Here is a 19164-nt window from a genome sequence, read left to right as displayed (position 1 = left end):
TCTTGCATACATGAAATGTGGCATGATATGCAGCTAGACTATAGGCTATAGCGGGGTTCCCTAACTGTGTGCCGATTTTGTTCCGCAGATTTTTTTCCCACCAAGTTTTCTCAGCAAAACAAATGTAATAATATACATATACGTATATACACTATCGTTCAAAAGTTTGGGGTCACTTGTTTTTGGAAGAAAAGCAAATTTTTTGTCCATTAAAATAACATCAAATTGATCAGAAATACAGTGTAGACACTGTTAATATTGTAAATGGGTATTGTAGCTGGAAAAAGCTGATTTATAATGGAATATCTACATAGGCGTACAGAGGCCCATTATCAGCAAACATCACTCCTGTGTTCCAATGGCACGTTGTGTTAGCTAATCCAAGTTGATCATTTTAAAAGGCTTGATCATTAGAAAACACTTTTGCAATTATGTTAGCACAGCTGAAAACTTTTGTTCTGATTAAAGAAGGAATAAAACTGGCCTTCTTTAGACTAGTTGAGTATCTGGAGCATCACTATTGGTGGGTTCGATTACAGGAACAAAATGGCCAGAAACAAAGCACTTTCTTCTGAAACTCGTCAGTGTATTCTTGTTCTGAGAAATTAAGGCTATTCCATGCGAGAAATTGTCAAGAAACTGAAGATCTCGTACAACACTGTGTACTACTCCCTTCACAGAACAGCGCAAACTGCCTCTAACCAGAATAGAAAGAGGATTGGGAGGCCCCAGTGCACAACTGAGCAAGAGGACAAGTACATTAGAGTTTCTAGTTTGAGAAACAGACGCCTTACAAGTCCTCAACTGGCAGCTTCATTAAATAGTACCTGTAAACCACCATTCTCAAAGTCAACAGTGAAGAGGGGACTCCGGGATCCTGGCCTTCTCGGCAGAGTTCCTCTGTCCAGTGTCTGTGTTATTTTGCCCATCTTAATCTTACGTTTTTTTGGTCAGTCTGAGATATGGCTTTTTTTTTGCAACTCTGCCTGAAAGGGTTCTTCGGCTGTCCCCATAGGAGAACCCTTTGAAGAAACTTTTTTGGTTCCAGGTAGAACCGTTTTTTTTTCCTGGTAGAAGAGCCTTTCCCACAGAGAGTTCTACATGGAACCCAAAAGGGTTCTACATGGAACCAAAAAGGGTTCTCCTATTGGGAGAGCTGAAGAACCCTTTTTGGAAACTTTTTTTCTAAGAGTGTGCGTCCCACCTCTGTGTGTTGGGGAGCAAAATGATTACAAACTACYCACATTAGAGCAGTCAGTACAATTATCCATGTAGTATAGCCTACATTGTGAAATTCTGTGACAGGATATATCTGTGAATATTTATGGTCAACATGAACCCACCGAAGTGTTTACATATGTAACAGCCTTCTTATGGTAAGGCAGGCAAATGAAGAGCCGTTTGAGAACATCTGTCAGGCCTAATTAGCTTGAGGACAGGAGAATCACATGGGGTGATCCATAGCTTCTGTATTGGGCCCCTCAACTGGCAGATGCTCTACATGTATCTCAACATAAATGTGCTAGGCTGTTCTAATATGGACACCGTACAACCAGAATGTTTTATACGTGAGTACACGAATACAGCATGGGATGATGAGGGTTATACCATGTGCAGGCCTTTCTGGGTTATATCATGTGCAGGCCTTTCTGGGTTATACTATGTACAGGCCTTTCTTACTGGGTTATACCATGTGCAGGCCTTTCTGGGTTATACCTTGTGCAGGCCTTTCTGGGTTATACTATGTACAGGCCTTTCTTACTGGGTTATACCATGTGCAGGCCTTTCTGGGTTATACCTTGTGCAGGCTGTTATACTATGGGGCGGCAGGTAGCCTAGTGGTTAGAGTGTTGGACTAGTAACCGAAAAGTTGAAAGATCAAATCCCTGATCTGACAAAATAAAAATATGTAATTCTGCCCCTCAACAAGGCAGTTAACCCACTGTTCCTAGGCTGTCRTTGAAAAATAATTTGTTCTTAACTGACTTTCCTAGTTAAATAAAGATTAAATAAAAGGCCTTTCTGGGTTATACCATGTACAGGCCTTTCTTACTGGGTTATACCATGTACAGGCCTTTCTTACTGGGTTATRCCATGTGCAGGCCTTTCTTTCTGCAAATGGCAGTGTAAATGTTTGTTTTTATTGTAAAGTACAAGATCGTTTCTGTTGTGATTATGATATATGGCATAGGCCCAAGCAAGCACTTTCATAAAAAATGTAGGCTTACACTGAGCAATTATAATTTTCCAAAACGCAAAGATGTTAGGTGCTGAACGATTTGGCTCTACTTATGCTGTCAACCATTTATATCTACCTATGCTGCACCACTAAGGCATAAAAAAGGMTTGTGGTTTGGATGTTATAGTACACTTTTCAGTTGGAACTGGCTGCCAACACAATGGACTGTGGGAAAGTCAGTACCACCATGAGAACAACAAAAGAGAAAAACGGAAGGAATTGTACAAACACTATTTTCACAGCTGAGGTGTTTTGTGTGAACATACTGTGCAATTTATTTGACAAATTTGAACAAAAATTGTCTCCRTGACAAATGATTGGACGGTCATTTTGAGCTACCGTCCGCTGGATTTTGGAGAGTCTTTAGCTGTGAGGCTTGCATRGATCCAATGCTGTTTGTCCATCATGGTTTTCCAAGCCACATGGGTCTTATGTTTGTTCCTTGTATAATTGGATAATGACAAGACTGTAGACGATTTTACATGGGTTCTGTTGGATAGAAACAGCAGCAATACATCCAAGTCTTCTGGACTCAATCTGCCTCTTCCCACCACAGTCTTATCTGTCACTATGGTAACCTCTTTATTTCTCTCTCTTTCTTTGCAGGCTGTTGAAACCAACCTGGCTTCCAAGGACAGTCACTGGGTATTTGTCAATGAGGTAAGCGAAGATGAGAGTATTTATGTTGATGCTGCTGATAAATCTCTCTCTCGCTTCTTTTCTCTCTCTCTCTTTCTCCTAACTCCTATCTTTGCCTTTCCTCTACACTGAGTATACAAAACATTAGGAGAACCTGCTCGTTCCATGACAGAACGACCAGGTGAATCCAGGTGAAAGCTGTGATCCCTTATTGATGTCACTTGTTAAATCCACTTCAATCGGTGTAGATGAAGGGGGGGGGACAGGTTAAGTAATGATTTTTAAACCTTGAGACAATCAGAGGGTGAATGGGGAAGACAAATTATGTAAGTGTCTTTGAACTGGATATGGTTGTAGGAGTCAGGTGCACCGGTTTGAGTGTGTCAAGAACTCCAATGCTGCTGTGTTTTTCACACTCAATAGAATGGTCCAACACCCAAAGGACATCCAGACAACCTGACACAACTGTGGGAAGCATTGGAGTCAACATGGGCCAGCATCCCTGTGGAACGCTTTCGACACCTTGTAGAGTCCATGGCCCGACGAATTTATCCTGTCCTGAGGGCAAAAGGGGGTGCAACTCCATATTAATAAGGTGTTCCTAATGTTTTGTACACTCAGTGTATATACCCACAACAACTGCACGATGCCAATAACAGTGAGTTGACGATCAAGGGAACTGCTAGACGCATCGAGTAGATCAGTAGTCGCTCACAGTTCTACAGCACCTTGCATTGCGTGTGTCTCACATCCTTCAGTCACTCTGCACCCTGATAGAGCTCTAACAAAAGATGTGCTCATTGTTTGATACAACAAAACTCCTGCACCATTATGAAGATGTGGCCAAAATTGCATTTGAAATTCCCCAATAAGAAAGAGACATGACAGTTCCAATTTAGTTACATAATTTCCTTGATCGATTTCCACATCATAGATTTCTCTCTGGACTCAACTATAATTGTACTTATGTGTTCTCTCGTTACAAGCGTTGCCAATTGGCTAAGGATTCCTAAAAGTTTCCTCTCTGTTGTTTCAATTTCAATATGCCTGAGTCTCCCACATCCACTTCAGACATCTTTTAAGCATTTGCAGTTATGTAAAAACACTTCTCATTTTTTAAATGATAAATGGCAAACTGTCATCTCTTGTTCAATGTGGTAATTTCGGCAAAAGTGTTGCTCCTATGAGTGCGTCCAAAATGGAAGTATTTTCCCTATATAGTGTACTACTTTTGACCAGAGGCCTATGGGCCCTGGGTCCAGGTCAAAAGTAGTACACGATAGGGATTAGGGTGCCATTTGGCACTCATSCCTAGGTCTTAGCCATAGACATAGTCTGGGTCTCTGTACCACTAGGACGCCACACTTGTTTTTCAGCAGTAACTGTGCCCGAAGCAGAGTCAGACAGTGGCCCTGTCCCAATAGCCATACTAGCTTACTAAATAGTATCAACAACAAAAAATMATTTTGTMGTGTGTGAAATTTTGAAAGTAGTCYTCCAAATGCATTATTTAATGCGCGATTGCGTTGACTCCTGCCATTCGTTTATTTTGGTAGAGTATGTCAATTTATCTGATTATCAGCTTTTGTCAAACACGCGAGTCAGAAAAGATGAGTGAATTCTACTAGATCAAACACTGAATATAGTATGCAGTTTAAGAATGTAGTACACTAGTATTAGTATTCGGATGCGGCCAATGTCTCAAAGACATCTACCCAGGTCTCAGTATGCCGGCTCTAACACTGTGCTGATGTAAACAACCCTGCCCTTTAATCCAGCCTGTTCATAGGAGGCCAATTAAAAGTAGCAGGGTCTGCTCAGAATGCAGCCAGGCAGCAGTAGAGAGAGTTGATGAGGGTTTGAGAGTACTGTAGCTGCAGGTGTACTGGCCTCCTGTGGAGCTGGTGCTGCCTCGCCCAGACTGCCCAATGGCGGGCAGAGAGCCGTGGTTGTTGTGATGTCACAGCCTACCAGAGATAAGTCTTATTTATTATTATGAGTGTTCCTAATGTTCGCTGATGCCGGGAAAGTGGGAATGGGGGGAGATGACGCAGCGGCAGATGGAGCTTTAATCGATTTTGTGTTTGTGTGTTGCCGGTGTATAAAAACGAAGGCAGACGTCGTGCTGGTTTGTGTTGCTGAGTGATTTGGCTGTCACTTACRTCTACACATGGCATGGTATATTATACAGTGTTATATTGTGTTTCCATTAAGCTAATTTGTGTATGTTAGTATACTCCAGTTATTGTCATTGTGAGCCCGCATCAGAAATGGGTGAAACGTCTTCTGTACATAATCTGAAAATATAATGAGGAGGAAGTCTCTCTGTTCTTTTTAACAACTCAAAGATATTTTCAAGGTAACAATCCAAGTTCATGAATAATTTAATGAACACATGAAAATTAAATTTTATCTCTCTTCTCTTCGTGAAATATTCCTTTACAAAAATGTGTTGGAAAATGAATCCAGAGGCATTTTTACTTATATTAGTATTATCTATGTCTGCAGTCTAGAATGGTTATTCTGCTCTTTGAAACCCCACATACACATCAACGTTAGAGAGAAAGAAAGTACAATTCTTGTTCAGTGTCGGTGGATATACAACAGTCAAAAGTTTGGACCCACCTACTCATTCAAGGGTTTTTCTTTATTTTTACTATTTTCTACATTGTAGAATTATAGTGAAGACATCAAAACTATGAAATAACACATATGGAATCATGTAGTAACCAAGACTTCAAGTAACAGACACATCTCAACATCAACTGTTCAGAGGAGACTGCGCGAATCAGGCCTTCATGGTTGATTTGCTGCAAAGAAAGCACTACYAAAGGACACCAATAAGAAGAAGAGAATTGCTTGGGCCCAGAAACACRAGCAATGGACATTAGACCGGTGGAAATCTGTCCTTTGGTCTGATGAGTCCAAATTTGAGAGTTTTGGTTCCAACCACCATGCCTTTGTGAAACGCAGAGTAGGTGAACAGATGATCTCTTCATGTGTGGTTCCCACCATGGAGCATGGAGGAGGTGGTGTGATGGTGTGGGGGTGCTTTGCTGGTGACACTGTCAGTGATTTATTTAGAATTCAAGGCACACTTAATCAGCATGGCTACGTCAGCATTGCGCAGCGATACCGGCCGTGCTGCTGGCCGTGCAGCGATACCGGCCGTGATACTGGCCGTGCTGCTGCTCCAGTTTCAACTGTTCTGCCTGCGGCTATGGAACCCTGACCTGTTCACCGGACGTGCTACCTGTCCCAGACCTGCTGTTTTCAACTCTCTAGAGACAGCAGGAGCGGTAGAGATACTCTCAATGATTGGCTATGAAAGGCCAACAGACATTTACTCCTGAGGTGCTGACTTGTTGCACCCTCAACAACTACTGTGATTATTATTATTTGACCATGCTGGTCATTTATGAAYATTTGAACATCTTGGCCATGTTCTGTTATAATCTCCACCCGGCACAGCCAGAAGAGGACTGGCCACCCCTCATAGCCTGGTTCCTCTCTAGGTTTCTTCCTAGGTTTTGGCCTTTCTAGGGAGTTTTTCCTAGCCACCGTGCTTCTACACCTGCATTGCTTGCTGTTTGGGGTTTTAGGCTGGGTTTCTGTACAGCACTTTGATATATCAGCTGATGTAAGAAGGGCTATATAAATACATTTGATTTGATACGCCATACCATCTGGTTTGCGCTTAGTGGGACTATCATTTGTATTTCAACAGGACAATGACCCAACACACCAGGCTGTGTAAGGGTTATTTGACCAAGAAGGAGAGTGATGGAGTGCTGATGAGTTGGACCGCAGAGTGAAGGAAAAGCAGCCAACAAGTGCTCAGCATATGTTCCTTCAAAATTCCTTCAAGACTTATGGAAAAGCATTCCAGGTGAAGCTGGTTGAGAGAATGCCAAGAGTGTGCAATGCTGTCATCAAGGCAAAGGGTGGCTACTTTGAAGAATCTCAAATATAAAATATATTTTTAGTTTAACAATTYTTTGGTTACTCCATGATTCCATATGTGTWATTTCATAGTTTTGATGTCTTCACTATTCTACAATGGTGAAAATAGTAAAAATACCCATGGAATGAGTAGGTGTGTCCAAACCTTTGACGGATACTGTATATATATAAAAGATCTGAAGGTAAAAAGATCTGAAGGTAAAAAAAAAAATATATATATATATATATATATATATATATATATATATATTTTTAACCTTCAGATCTTTTTTGTTGTTGTTTAATTACATTTCGTATCAGTCAAACAGAATAAGAAAAATGATTCTAAATATACATTTCAAAGTCTTATGATATCGATTTTCTTTGAAGAATTACTGTTGATCAGAATTTTCTTTCCAGAGTTGTCTAGAAACACGTACTGTGAGTAGCGTGCACTGTTCATTTATCTTCAATAATTATGTTTCTTTTGAGGCTGATTTTTCAAAACTATTTATAGTTTTTCCGTCAGAACGAGAAAATATGTTTACTTCATAATGTATTGCATGTTATGTTTCTAGTACAACTATACTGCACTCTCACCCTACAGTATGTAGCTAGCTTTTCCTAGCTGAGACACTCTAACCTTGGTGTTGTACTATCAGACAGATCCTCCCGAACACTGCTGTAGCTTCACCTTAATTATTCATCTGATACAGAGAGTTTAGAGGCCCAGGCTAAGATCAACACTACTATGTCTACATAAACATGAGTCTTTATGGAAGAGTCTTCATGGACATGGACAGTTGTGTGCTCCATCAAAATATCCTTCTGTTATAAGTCCATAGTCTATCGCCCATCGTCCATCTCCTGAGCCACTCTCCTGTCTGGAGCTTGAGATTCTAGAGTAGGTCAGCTCCAGTCTTCAGGACTGTTGGATGACCAGATGGTCTGTCCTGGGGGTCGGCAGGATAGAGGCCCAGCCTGTACAGCWTCTGTAGATGTTGGACACATCGGAGKGTGAAATCAGGAGGGGCATGTGAGGCCAGGAGAAGAGAGTGCTAACACTAACMCCCAACCCGCCCAGATCTGCACTGATGTGGGAATGAAACAATTCAATTTAATGGGAAAAAGATGTTGACACATCCAGTAGGATGCTCTGTACTGCGCTGCTGTACGTAATCTTTTCTTCGGGGGATAGACGGAGGCAAAGTYATTGTTATCCGTCGGGTGACTGGTTGATCCTTATTGGGGGCATCACTTCGAGCCCCTAGCAAAACACAAAACAATGGCGGACAATTTCTCTCCCCTCGGACAGAGATATTAGAGAAAGTAAGAGATAGGAATCCCAATGKGTAATGAACGGAGGAACCTCACCCAGTAGACTGTCAACCAAACGTGTTCAAGTTGTCATGCTGCATCATGCGGTTGCTAAGCTAATCATCACACAAACTCTTCTCCAAGTCAGGGTATGTGCCGTGTTCACATGCTAGGATTAACAAACTCCCACMTTTTTGACTAGCTAACTGGTTGAAAGCGGCACGTGTATAATTAMAACCAGTTAGCAAGTCGGACATTTTCGAGTTTCCTAGTTCCAACTAGCACGTGAACGCAGCATTAGTCAAGAAACTTTCCTATTTTCTTTTAACGTACMCTATACAGTATATACACAAATATGGCTATTTCAACCACACCCGTTGCTGACTAGTGTATAAAATTAAGCACACATACATGCATTCTCCATAGACAAAAATTGGCAGTAGAATGCCCTTACTGAAGAGCTCAGTGACTTTCAACATGGACATTGGCCATATTTATACAAAAATATGGCTATTTCAGCCACACCCATTGCTGACTAGTGTATARAATCAAGCACACATACATGCATTCTCCATAGACAGAAATTGGCAGTAGAATGCCCTTACTGAAGAGCTCAGTAACTTTCAACATGGCACCGTCGTAGGATGCCAAGTCATTTCGTCAAATTTCTGCCCTGCTAGAACTGCAAGTGCTCAGCCGCGAAGTGGTAGGCCACACAAGCTCACAGAACAGAACCGCCAAGTGCTGAAGCGTCTAGCATGTAAAAAAAAAAAAAGTTTTTGGTTGCAACACTCACTACCGAGCATTTCACTACACCCACAATAATATCTGCTAAACACATGTGACCAATAACATTTGATTTGAGTTCCAAACTGCCTCTGGAAGCAACATCAGCACAAGAACTGTTCGTCGGGAGCTTAATGAAATGGGCTTCCATGGCCGAGCAGCCGCACACAAGCCTAAGATCACCATGCGCAATGCCAAGCCTCGGCTGAAGTGGTGTAAAGCTTGCCGACATTGGGCTCTGGAACAGAGGAAACACGTTCTCTGGAGTGATGAATCACGCTTCACCATCTGGACAAATCTGGGTTTGACGGATGCCAAGAGAACGTTACTTGCCCCAATGCATTGTGCCAACTGTAAAGTTTGGTGGATGAGGAATAATGGTCTGGGGCTGTTTTTATTGGTTCGGTCTAGGCCCCTTAGTTTGATTGAATGGAAATCTTAACGCTACAGCATACAATGACATTCTAGACTAGTCAGTGCTTCCAACTTTGTGGCAACATTTTGGGGAAATCCCTTTCCTGTTTCAGCATGAAAATTCCCCCTTGCACAAAGCGAGGTCCACACAGAAGTTGTTTGTCGAGACCGGTGTGGAAGAACTTTACTGGCCTGCACAGAGCCCGGACCTCAACCCTATCAAAAACCTTTGGGAATTGGAACGGCGACTGCGAGCCAGGCCTAATCGCCAAACATCAGTGCCCGACCTCACTAACGCTCTTGTGGCTGAATTGAAGCAAGTCCTCTCAGCAATGTTCCAACATCTAGTGGAAAGCCTTCCCATGACTTTGGAATGAGATGTTCAACGAGCAGGTGTCCACATACCTTTGGTTATGTAGTGTATGTAATATCACGATTCCAAAGCTATACGATATTACATAGAACAAGTTAATTATCTCACATCTCCGAAAAAAATTGTGTAACGAAATTCATACTAATGTTTGTTTTTTGAGCTAACGCCCAATTGACTCCCATTCACTCCTTGAAGGAAWGCTCTCCTTGTCCCAGATTCGCCCAGAATGCACCATGCGGCTCATTGATGATGCATGGGCAAAATTCACAATGGGCGTTCATTTCCAATGGAGTGTCCTATCTCCTCAAAAGTATCTCTCCCTCGGATCTAAAACTTGCCTTTGTCTGTGGTAACTGGTGACAACCCTAAAACCAGTACTAACCACCAACTTCAATGACAGTTACTTTAAAATTAAAATACATCTAATAGTACCGTACCCCAATAATATTGTTGAATAACATTGTCGCCGAGAAGGACTTGTTAGCTAGCCACAGGGTTTGAATCATCTTAGCCGCATTCTATAAAAGCTCAGCTAGCTAAGCTAAGCTAGCTAACATTAGCTAAACTGCGCCTGGACTCGGGAGCTACTAGACATGTCACATAGGCTTCAGGAGCCAGCTGGTTAGATATTATTCAACCATGGGCAACAACATCTGGCTACTAGTTTGTTTTCACCAAAATATGTTAAATTCATAGCTAGTTTATCCAGTGACCACCGCATTTAGAAGGATATCTACTGACTGAAATGTAGCTAGCTAGCATGCTGGCTCACATTGGCCAAGCAGTAACCAATTGCTAACTATCACAGTTAGCTAATCGTGGACGCCAAACGACTCCGCTAGCTAGACTCAGGAGCCCACTGGTTAGACATGATAACACCATGGACAACAATATCTGGTGATTAATTTGTTTTCAGGCAAATATGTTCAACTCATATTTAGTGTAGTTTATCCACTGACCACTGCATTTAGGAGGCTAGCTAAATTACTGAAATGTAGCTAGCTAGAACACTAAAGGCAGTAGCCACTACTAGCCAACTAATTGTGGATTTGATACATTTGGGCCAGCTTGCTCATATCAAGCAACAGACAGTTTGTGGAAAGGAAAAATCTGTGTGATGTCACACACCCCAAAAAGGCTTAACCAATCACCCGATGTAGCTCATTAATGTATTAATGACTTTGCCTCTGGTTATCCTATGAAAGCAAATGTTGTATACTGTACACCATATACCCTATTAGCTATGACAGGGTGAAAAACTACAACCAAAAAAGAATATGTCCCCAGATTTAACAAAARCAAAAAATCTGTGTATAAAACTTTGGCATCTTTATATATATGGACAAAATACCAATGTGATGATGAGTAAAACATTACCCACACTGCTTCAATGTATTATTTTTATTAGAGCATCTGCCGTTGAATAATTTGTCAGCTCAGAGTTTTGTGATGAGATATWATTTTTTAAAGCTGTGACCAGCATTTATTTCCTCCATATCACATTATAGTTGTAGGGTMAATTAACCATGCATCACTGCCAAATGGTCAGTACCAGATGTGTCTGTTATTATTATCATGTCATGCGAGAATCCTCTCTCTGATTGATGCGGAAGTGATACAGAACCGTAGGCTTCCCTGCTGCTTCAGACAAAAATGGGGTGGTATCCCGGGATACAGATTAAGCCCCAAAAATAATTTTCAATTGAGATTCACCATTAAGTTTGCTTTTTAGTTCAGAACWAGGCTTAATCTGTATCCAGGAAGCCACCTTTGAGGTGTGCCTGACAGTGTCAGGAATCAGGAGTCAGGMCATGCCAGGCCAGGCAAAGTGTAGACTGGAATTGTGCAAGCCTGCCTAGGTTCATTTCCCAGTCCCACAGGGCTGAGGGAAGCCCAAGCCAGCAGAAAATACGATAAAAACAAACAAAGTCTGAGAAGACAAGCCAACAGCTGTGGTGGTGGGGTGAGCAGGGAGCCGGGGGCCAGGGGCTTGCASTGGCTGACTAGCACATATCCAGGGGGTGGATGCGGCAGATGAGATGATGGGGCCTTGGACTGGATGGGTCTCCCAGGCAGGAGCTCAGAGTTTGCCTGCAGGCTGAGTGAGCACTGTGATGTAAACAGCAAGCAGACCCAAGGAAATAGGAGGTGAAGGAAGAAGCTCTTTCACCACGCAGCAAAGCATCCATATTCATACTCATCGGAGAGATTTCTTCTTAGGACACAGCTCTTGCAGCACTGCCACCTGCTGAGACTGAGGCTGTCCTAATATGGTCACCGTACACAGGGACTCTGTCCACCTTGTCATAGTTGGTAGTCTGTAGTAACAGGCAGGACAGTTTTTGTTTCACCTTTTTTTTATGCTGTAACATGTCTCCCCTTCTCTCCTTCTTTCCTCTTGTCTCTCCTTCTCCCCTTCTCTTCCCCTCTCCTCCTCTCCACTTCTCTACCCCTCTCCTCCTCTCCACTTCTCTACCCCTCTCCTCCTCTCCCTTTCTCTACCCCTCTCCCCTTCTCTTCCGCTCTCCTCCTCTCCCCTTCTCTCCCCTCCTCTCCTCCCAGTCTCTCCCCTCCTCTCTCCCTGTCTCTTATACACATCTAGATGTGTATAAGAGACAGCCCCTACCCTCTCCCCCTCTCTCCCCTTCCCCCCCCCCCTCCTCTCCCCCCTCCCCTCCCCTCCCCCCTCCTTCCCCCCTCTCCCTCTCTCCCCTTCTCTACCCCTCTACTCCTCCCCTCCTCTCCCCCTCTCTCCCTTCTCTCCTCCTCTCACCTCCTCTCCCCTTCTCTCCCCTCCTCTTCCCTTCTTTCCCCTTCTGTCTGTAGGAGATCAGTGACACTGAGATCATGGAGCTGGCCCACAGTGCATTGGGGCGGATGACAGTGATTCGTCAGATCTTCCCGCTGTGGAGGGACAGCAGCGTGCGCTGCATGAGGAACAACCACCGCATCTCCTCCTTACTCTGTGACCCCCAGGAAGGATACTTACAGTCACTTGAGGTCAGTTCAACAAGGGGCCTTTTTATGCACCTTCACATCAAGGCCAGTGGTCTTATATCCCTAGGGTCAAGCATCTTTCCTGGCCCTGTAACCTGACCAGGGGCCCGAGTCCTGAGTTATACCTGTCCGGAGATTTGGTCAGGAAAAATTGTCAGTCCCCACATATCATATTCAGAGCCAAATTACATTTGCTCTTTACTAATATCTTCAAGGCCGATCATAACAAATACATAAGAAACAACAATTATGTATATCGAAGAAATGTTAGCGCTGTACCCATGTCTACTTTTGCTGTTATCTGATGCTGCCTCTGGGGGTGAGGTCAGTGACTCCTATCACATGTCACGTCAGGGACAGCCCCAGAATGTCTGTTTAGAGTATCACTGAGCATGTGACCKGGGGGCCTCTGAAGGTCAACAGCACCTATAGTTTATCTCCCATTGAGTGATAATGGATGATGAGATGTTACACAAGGCTGTGCCATTGACATGTGGTGGGATACAGTGACAGCTTTTGGAGGCCTGTAGGACAGATAAGGAAGAGTTGGTTGAGAGCATAGATATATAATCACTAGAAGGGACTTAGACCCATTGAATKGGGATTCCAATTCTAGAGATTATATTTCTATGGTTGAGAGGACCAGGATTAGACCTGTGATTCCTATTGACTCATTAGTTGTTTTGCTTTCAGTCCCCTGAGTCTCCTAATACTATTTCAGACTGAACTTCCCATTCATAGTAGTTATTTTAGTTTACTCATCCAAGCAACCTACACTTTATTGCTAAGAATCCAACAAATAATAATCTGAGATTCTCGTAAACTTGGAGTAAACACTGTGTAATCACTGCCTGCAGTTTATGACAAGAATATGTTTTTGAGTATGTTACCCCTTAACAGTAACAGTAGAGGAAGCAACACAAGTACTATATGATGACAAAGTTATCAAAGATKCCTCTTTGATATGGCAGCTAGATAGCAGCTAGACATTCTCAGYCAAACCACTCAACGAGATCACATGSATGCTGCTCTCTGACATCCCTCCCCTCTGTTCCACCTTTATGTAACCAGAGGTGTCTCTGACTGAAAACCTCCTTGAACCCAYCTGAACTCTCGCTATCGCTAACCGTTAACAGATGGCCCAAATCCTCCAGGGGCTCTTATCTCAATAATTAATGCAAAAGAGGGTTAAACACTCTTTGATGTTAAATCACCCTCATGACAAGGAAAATGCTGGTTCACGGTGCCGGCGAAACCCCATCAGCAGTCTGTCGCTGAATTTGCACTTTTAACACTACTGTATCTAGTTCTCAAACCCTGGAAAGCTGTAAATTATCCATGTATTAACAAATTAGCCATATGCATTTCTTCACTCTGTCGGTACACTGGCACACAGCAAGTCACCTCCATAATGCAGTGATTCACTCCACTTCTATGGGTGGGATGAGCATGACTGAGATAGCCGATCACAGAACTCTCGATGGAGACTTCTAACGGGGTCACTTGTTGCTGATCTCTGGTTGAACATGTTGTGATAGTGAAGTAATAAGAAGGTTATCATCAAAACACAGAAACAGGAAAGGAAAGGACACAACTAACAACAAGGCAGAGGAGAGGACAGAAGTGATAAGGGAGTAAACATGCAGAGTTGTTGTTGTTGTTGTTGAATGCTCATCCAGAAGTGGCACTCCTAGTGGCCGGCGACTTTAATGCAGGAAAAAGTAAATCCGTTTTAACCTCATTTCGACCAGCATGTCAAAGGAACCAAAGGAAAAAAAACTCTAGACCACCTTTACTCCACACACAGAGATGCGTACAAAGCTCTCCCTCGCCCTCCATTTGGCAAATCTGACCACAATTCTATCCTCCTGATTCCTGCTTACAAGCAAAAACTCAAGCAGGAAGTACCAGTGACTCGCTCAACATGGAAGTGGTCAGATGATGTGGATGCTAAGCAACAGGAATGTTTTGCTAGCACAGACTGGAATATGTTTCGGGATTCATCCGATGGCATTGAGGAGTATACCACATCAGTCACCGGCTTCATCAATAAGTGCATCGATGACGTCGTCCCTACAGAGACCGTACGTACATATCCCAACCAGAAGCCATGTAGTACAGGCAACATCTGCACTGAGGTAAAGGGCTGCCGCTTTTAGGGAGCTGGACACTAATCCGKCCGATTATAAGAAATCCCGCAATGCCCTCTGAAGAATATTCAAACAGGCAAAGCTTCAATACAGGACTAAGACTGAATCCTACTACACCGGCTCTGACGCTCGTCGGATGTRGCAGGGCTTGCTAACTATTATAGACTACAAATGGAAACCTAGTAGCAAGCTGCCCAGTGACTTAATGAGCTAAATGCTTCTATGCTAGCTTTGAGGCAAGCAACACTGAACAATGCATGAGCACACCAGCTGTTACGGACGACTGTGTGATCACACTCTCAGTAGACGATGTGAGTAAGACCTTTAAACAGCTCAACATTCACAAGGCTGCAGGGCCAGACAGATTACCAGGACTCGTACTCAGAGCATGAGCTGACCAACTGGCAAGTGTCTTCACTGATATTTTCAACCTCTCCCTGACTGAGTCTGTAATACCCACRTTTCAAGTAGACCACCATAGTCCCTGTGCCCAAGAACGCCAAGGTAACGACCTAAATGACTACCACCCGCACTCACGTCTGTAGCCATGAAGGGCTTTGAAAGTCTCGTCATGGYTCACATCAACACCATCATCCCAGAAATTCTAGACCCACTCCAATTCGCACACCGCCCCAACAGATCCACAGATAAGGCAATCTCTATTGCACTCCATACTGCCCTTTTCCACCTGGACAAAAGGAACACCTATRTGAGAATGCTGTTCATTGACTACAGCTCAGCGTTCAACACCATAGTGCCCTCACAGCTCATCACTGAGCTAAAACACTGGGACTAAACATCTCCCCCTGCAAATTGATCCTGAACTTCCTGATGGGATGCCACCAGGTGGTAAGGGTAGGCAACCACACATCTGCCACGCTGATCCACATCACAGGGGCCCCTCAGGGGTGCGTGGTTAGTCCCCTCCTGKACTCCCTGTTCACCCACGACTKCATGGTCACACATGATTACAACTCCATCAGTAAGTTTGCCAACGACACACCGGTGGTAAGCCTGATCACAGACAAAGATGAGACAGCCTATAAGGAGGAGGTCAGAAACCTGGCATTGTGGTGCCAGGACAACAACCTCTCCCTCAATGTGATCAAGACAAATGAGATGGTYGTGGACTACAGGAAAAAGAGGGCCAAGCACACCCCCATTCACATCAACGGGGATGTAATGGAGCGGGTTAAGATCTTCAAGTTCCCTGGTGTCCACATCACTAACAAACTATCATGGTCCAAACACACCAAGACAGTCATGAAGAGGGCACGACAAAGCCTATTCCCCCTCAGGAGACTGAAAAGGTTTGGCATGGGTCCTCAGATCCTCAAAAAGTTCTACAGCTGCAAGAGCATCCTKTCTGGTTGCATCACTGCTTGGCCTGGCAACTGCTCGGCATCTGACCGCAAGGCGCTACAGAGGGTAGTAAATCCGGCCCAGTACATCACTGTTGCCAAGCTTCCTGCCATCCAGGACCTCTATACCAGGCGGTATCAGAGGATGGGCCTAAAAATTGGGCCTTCAGCCACCCTGGTCATAGACTGTTCTTTCTACTACCGCATGGCAAGCAGTACCAGAGCGCCAAGTCTAAGTCCAAAAGGCTCCTTAACATACCCCCCCCTTAACATACCCCCAAGCCTATTTACATTCACCCCCTTTTTTACGTTGCTGCTTCTCACTGTTTATTATCTATGTATAGTTACTTTACCCCTACCTACATGTACATATTACCTGAATTACCTCGACGAACCTATTTCCCCGCACATTGACTCGGTATTGGTACCCCCTGTATGTATATAGCGTCGTTATTGTTATTTTATTTTGTTACTTTTTTTCACTTTAGTTTATTTCATTTTATTATTTTATTATATACAGTATCAGTCAAAAATGTGGACACACCTAATCTTTCAAGGGTTTTTCTTTTTTAAAATAATTTTCTACAATAATAGTAAAGACATCAACACTATGAAATACCACATATGGAAGGCAAAGGGTGGCTACTTTGAAGAAACAAAAATACTAAATATATTTTGATTTGTTCAACATTCCTTTGATTATTACATCATTCCATATGTGTTATTTCATAGTTTTGATGTCTTCACTATTATTTTACAATGTAGAAAATAGTAAAAATAAAGAAAAACCATTGAATGAGTAACTTTTGACTGGTACTGAATATATATTTTTATTTCCAGTTTAATTTAAAAAAAATGCTTGATGGATAAGCGCTTGTAAGTAAGCATTTCCTGGTAAGGTCTACACTTGTTGTATTTGGCGCATGTGACAAATACAATTTTATTTTATTTGTTGCTTTTCTTGCCTACTCTAAGTGTCACTGATGGAAAGATTTAGGTCGTGGGGGTTGGGAGTGATGGGGACGTTGTAGCCCTGTCTCTTATACACATCTAGATGTGTATAAGAGACAGACACACCTCCAGGCTGTGTAAGGGCTATTTGACCAAGAAGGAGAGTGATGGAGTGCTGCATCAGATGACCTGGCCTCCACAATCCCCTGACCTCAACCCAGTTGAGATGGTTTGGGATGAGTCGGACCACAGAGTGAAGGAAATGCCGCCAACAAGGGCTCAGAATATGTGGGAACTCCTTCAAGACTGTTGGAAAAGCATTCCAGGTGAAGCTGGTTGAGAGAATGCCAAGAGTGTGCAAAGCTGCCATCAAGGCAAAGGGTGGCTACTTAAAATATATTTTGATTTGTTCAACATTCCTTTGATTATTACATCATTCCATATGTGTTATTTCATAGTTTTGATGTCTTCACTATTATTTTACAATGTAGAAAATAGTAAAAATAAAGAAAAACCATTGAATGAGTAACTTTTGACTGGTACTGAATATATATATTTTTTCTAGTTTAATTTTTTTTTTAAATGCTTGATGGATAAGCGCTTGTAAGTAAGCATTTCCTGGTAAGGTCTACACTTGTTGTATTTGGCGCATGTGACAAATACAATTTTATTTGATTTGTTGTTTTTCTTGCCTACTCTAAGTGTCACTGATGGAAAGATTTAGGTCGTGGGGGTTGGGAGTGATGGGGACGTTGTAGCCAGTGTCGCTCTCCCAGTTCTTCAGCTACACACTACCCAGGCAGATGTACTATCAACGGCCCAGCCTTAGCCCTGCCTAGACTTAGTTAGCCCAGCTCAGCCTTAGTCTCGTAAACCTGACCCTAAGCAAACGCAGTGACTCGGGTCTGGTTTCAATGATGGACTCTTTTGTCATCGGGGAACTACGTCAGTGTCTACGCCACTACTTTATGTACCCTTCAAAATACAGAAATCATCCCCRTATGATGCATTTTGCATCATATGAAGCTGCATTTTGCATCATATGAACCACTGCTAAGGTTTTGCCTGCAAACTTTGGTTTGCCTCGTAATTTGTTGGGAGTTTTTCATTATCGATGAAGGCAGTGACGTAGTTCCTCTATGCCTAAAGGGTCCATCATTCAAACCAGACACCCTTTTACCTAGTGTCGGGTTTGCCAGACTACCCAGTCTTAGTCCAGCCTCAGTTAGCCCTGCCTGGACTCAGTTACCCCAGCCCAGCCTGGCTCATAGCTGTTCTTGAGGCTTCTTTTCTGGCCACAAACTAGTGCAGCCTGCTTTACTGTGTGAATTACAACCCTCTAGTAGGCCTGCACATTACGGGCCTGGTCCTGATTGTGGGTTCACACTCTAAAATGACAAAAGGAATAATAATTACAACAGATATGTGTGTTATCACAATCATATCATGATGAGGGGTGGATGTATGATGTAGCCTATAGTATTATAATGCAGATGCAGCTCCGTATTGCGTGATGTTGTTATTCTTACATGCTGGAGAATGGAGATGGCATGAATTGTCAGTGCAGGTTATGACATTAYCGCAGCCCAGTGTGATGTCCTGCGTCCTTCATAGCTGAAACAGTTGGACTGCTCCACTGTTTATTTGTCACTGTGCATTTTGTTTCTGCTCCATGGCTCTGGTTTGACTCTGGTACTGCACTCACATCTGCTCAAGGGGGCTGTCATGCTGTGTGTCACTTTGATAGGRGAGTRTGGTAGACGGGGGTGTGTGTGTGAGTGTGCATGCATGTGTGTTTTTTGGGGGGGGGTTTGTGTGGGATCCTGATGTCCCCAGCTGTTTTCTACTCCCAGTCACAGTGCTTCCKAGTCCCAGAGGTCACTAAGATTAGCACCCATTCACTCCCCATCAGAACCAGACCAACATCTGTTGCGCTGCTTTGACAGACAACCACAGGGCTCTGTTTACAAAGCCTTTCTAACCTTTGCTKATGCA

General features: G+C 43.3%; 1 protein-coding gene across 2 annotated transcripts in view; it reads left to right on the top strand.

Moving 5' to 3' along the window:
* The window catches only part of grid1b (glutamate receptor, ionotropic, delta 1b), a 429877-nt gene that overhangs the window by 344157 nt on the left and 66556 nt on the right, over window positions 1–19164 (top strand). For both annotated transcript variants that reach the window (XM_024008802.2, XM_024008801.2), the window contains exons 5-6: window positions 2846–2899; window positions 12537–12710. In XM_024008802.2, the coding sequence (XP_023864570.1) occupies window positions 2846–2899; window positions 12537–12710 (228 nt within the window). The remainder of the gene's footprint in view (window positions 1–2845; window positions 2900–12536; window positions 12711–19164) is intronic.

The sequence above is a fragment of the Salvelinus sp. IW2-2015 genome, linkage group LG18 (genome assembly GCF_002910315.2).
Source record: "Salvelinus sp. IW2-2015 linkage group LG18, ASM291031v2, whole genome shotgun sequence".
NCBI classification, from domain to species: domain Eukaryota; kingdom Metazoa; phylum Chordata; class Actinopteri; order Salmoniformes; family Salmonidae; genus Salvelinus; species Salvelinus sp. IW2-2015.
The sequence above is the reverse complement of the archived record's forward strand: the minus strand, read 5'-3'. Positions and strand labels throughout refer to the sequence as shown.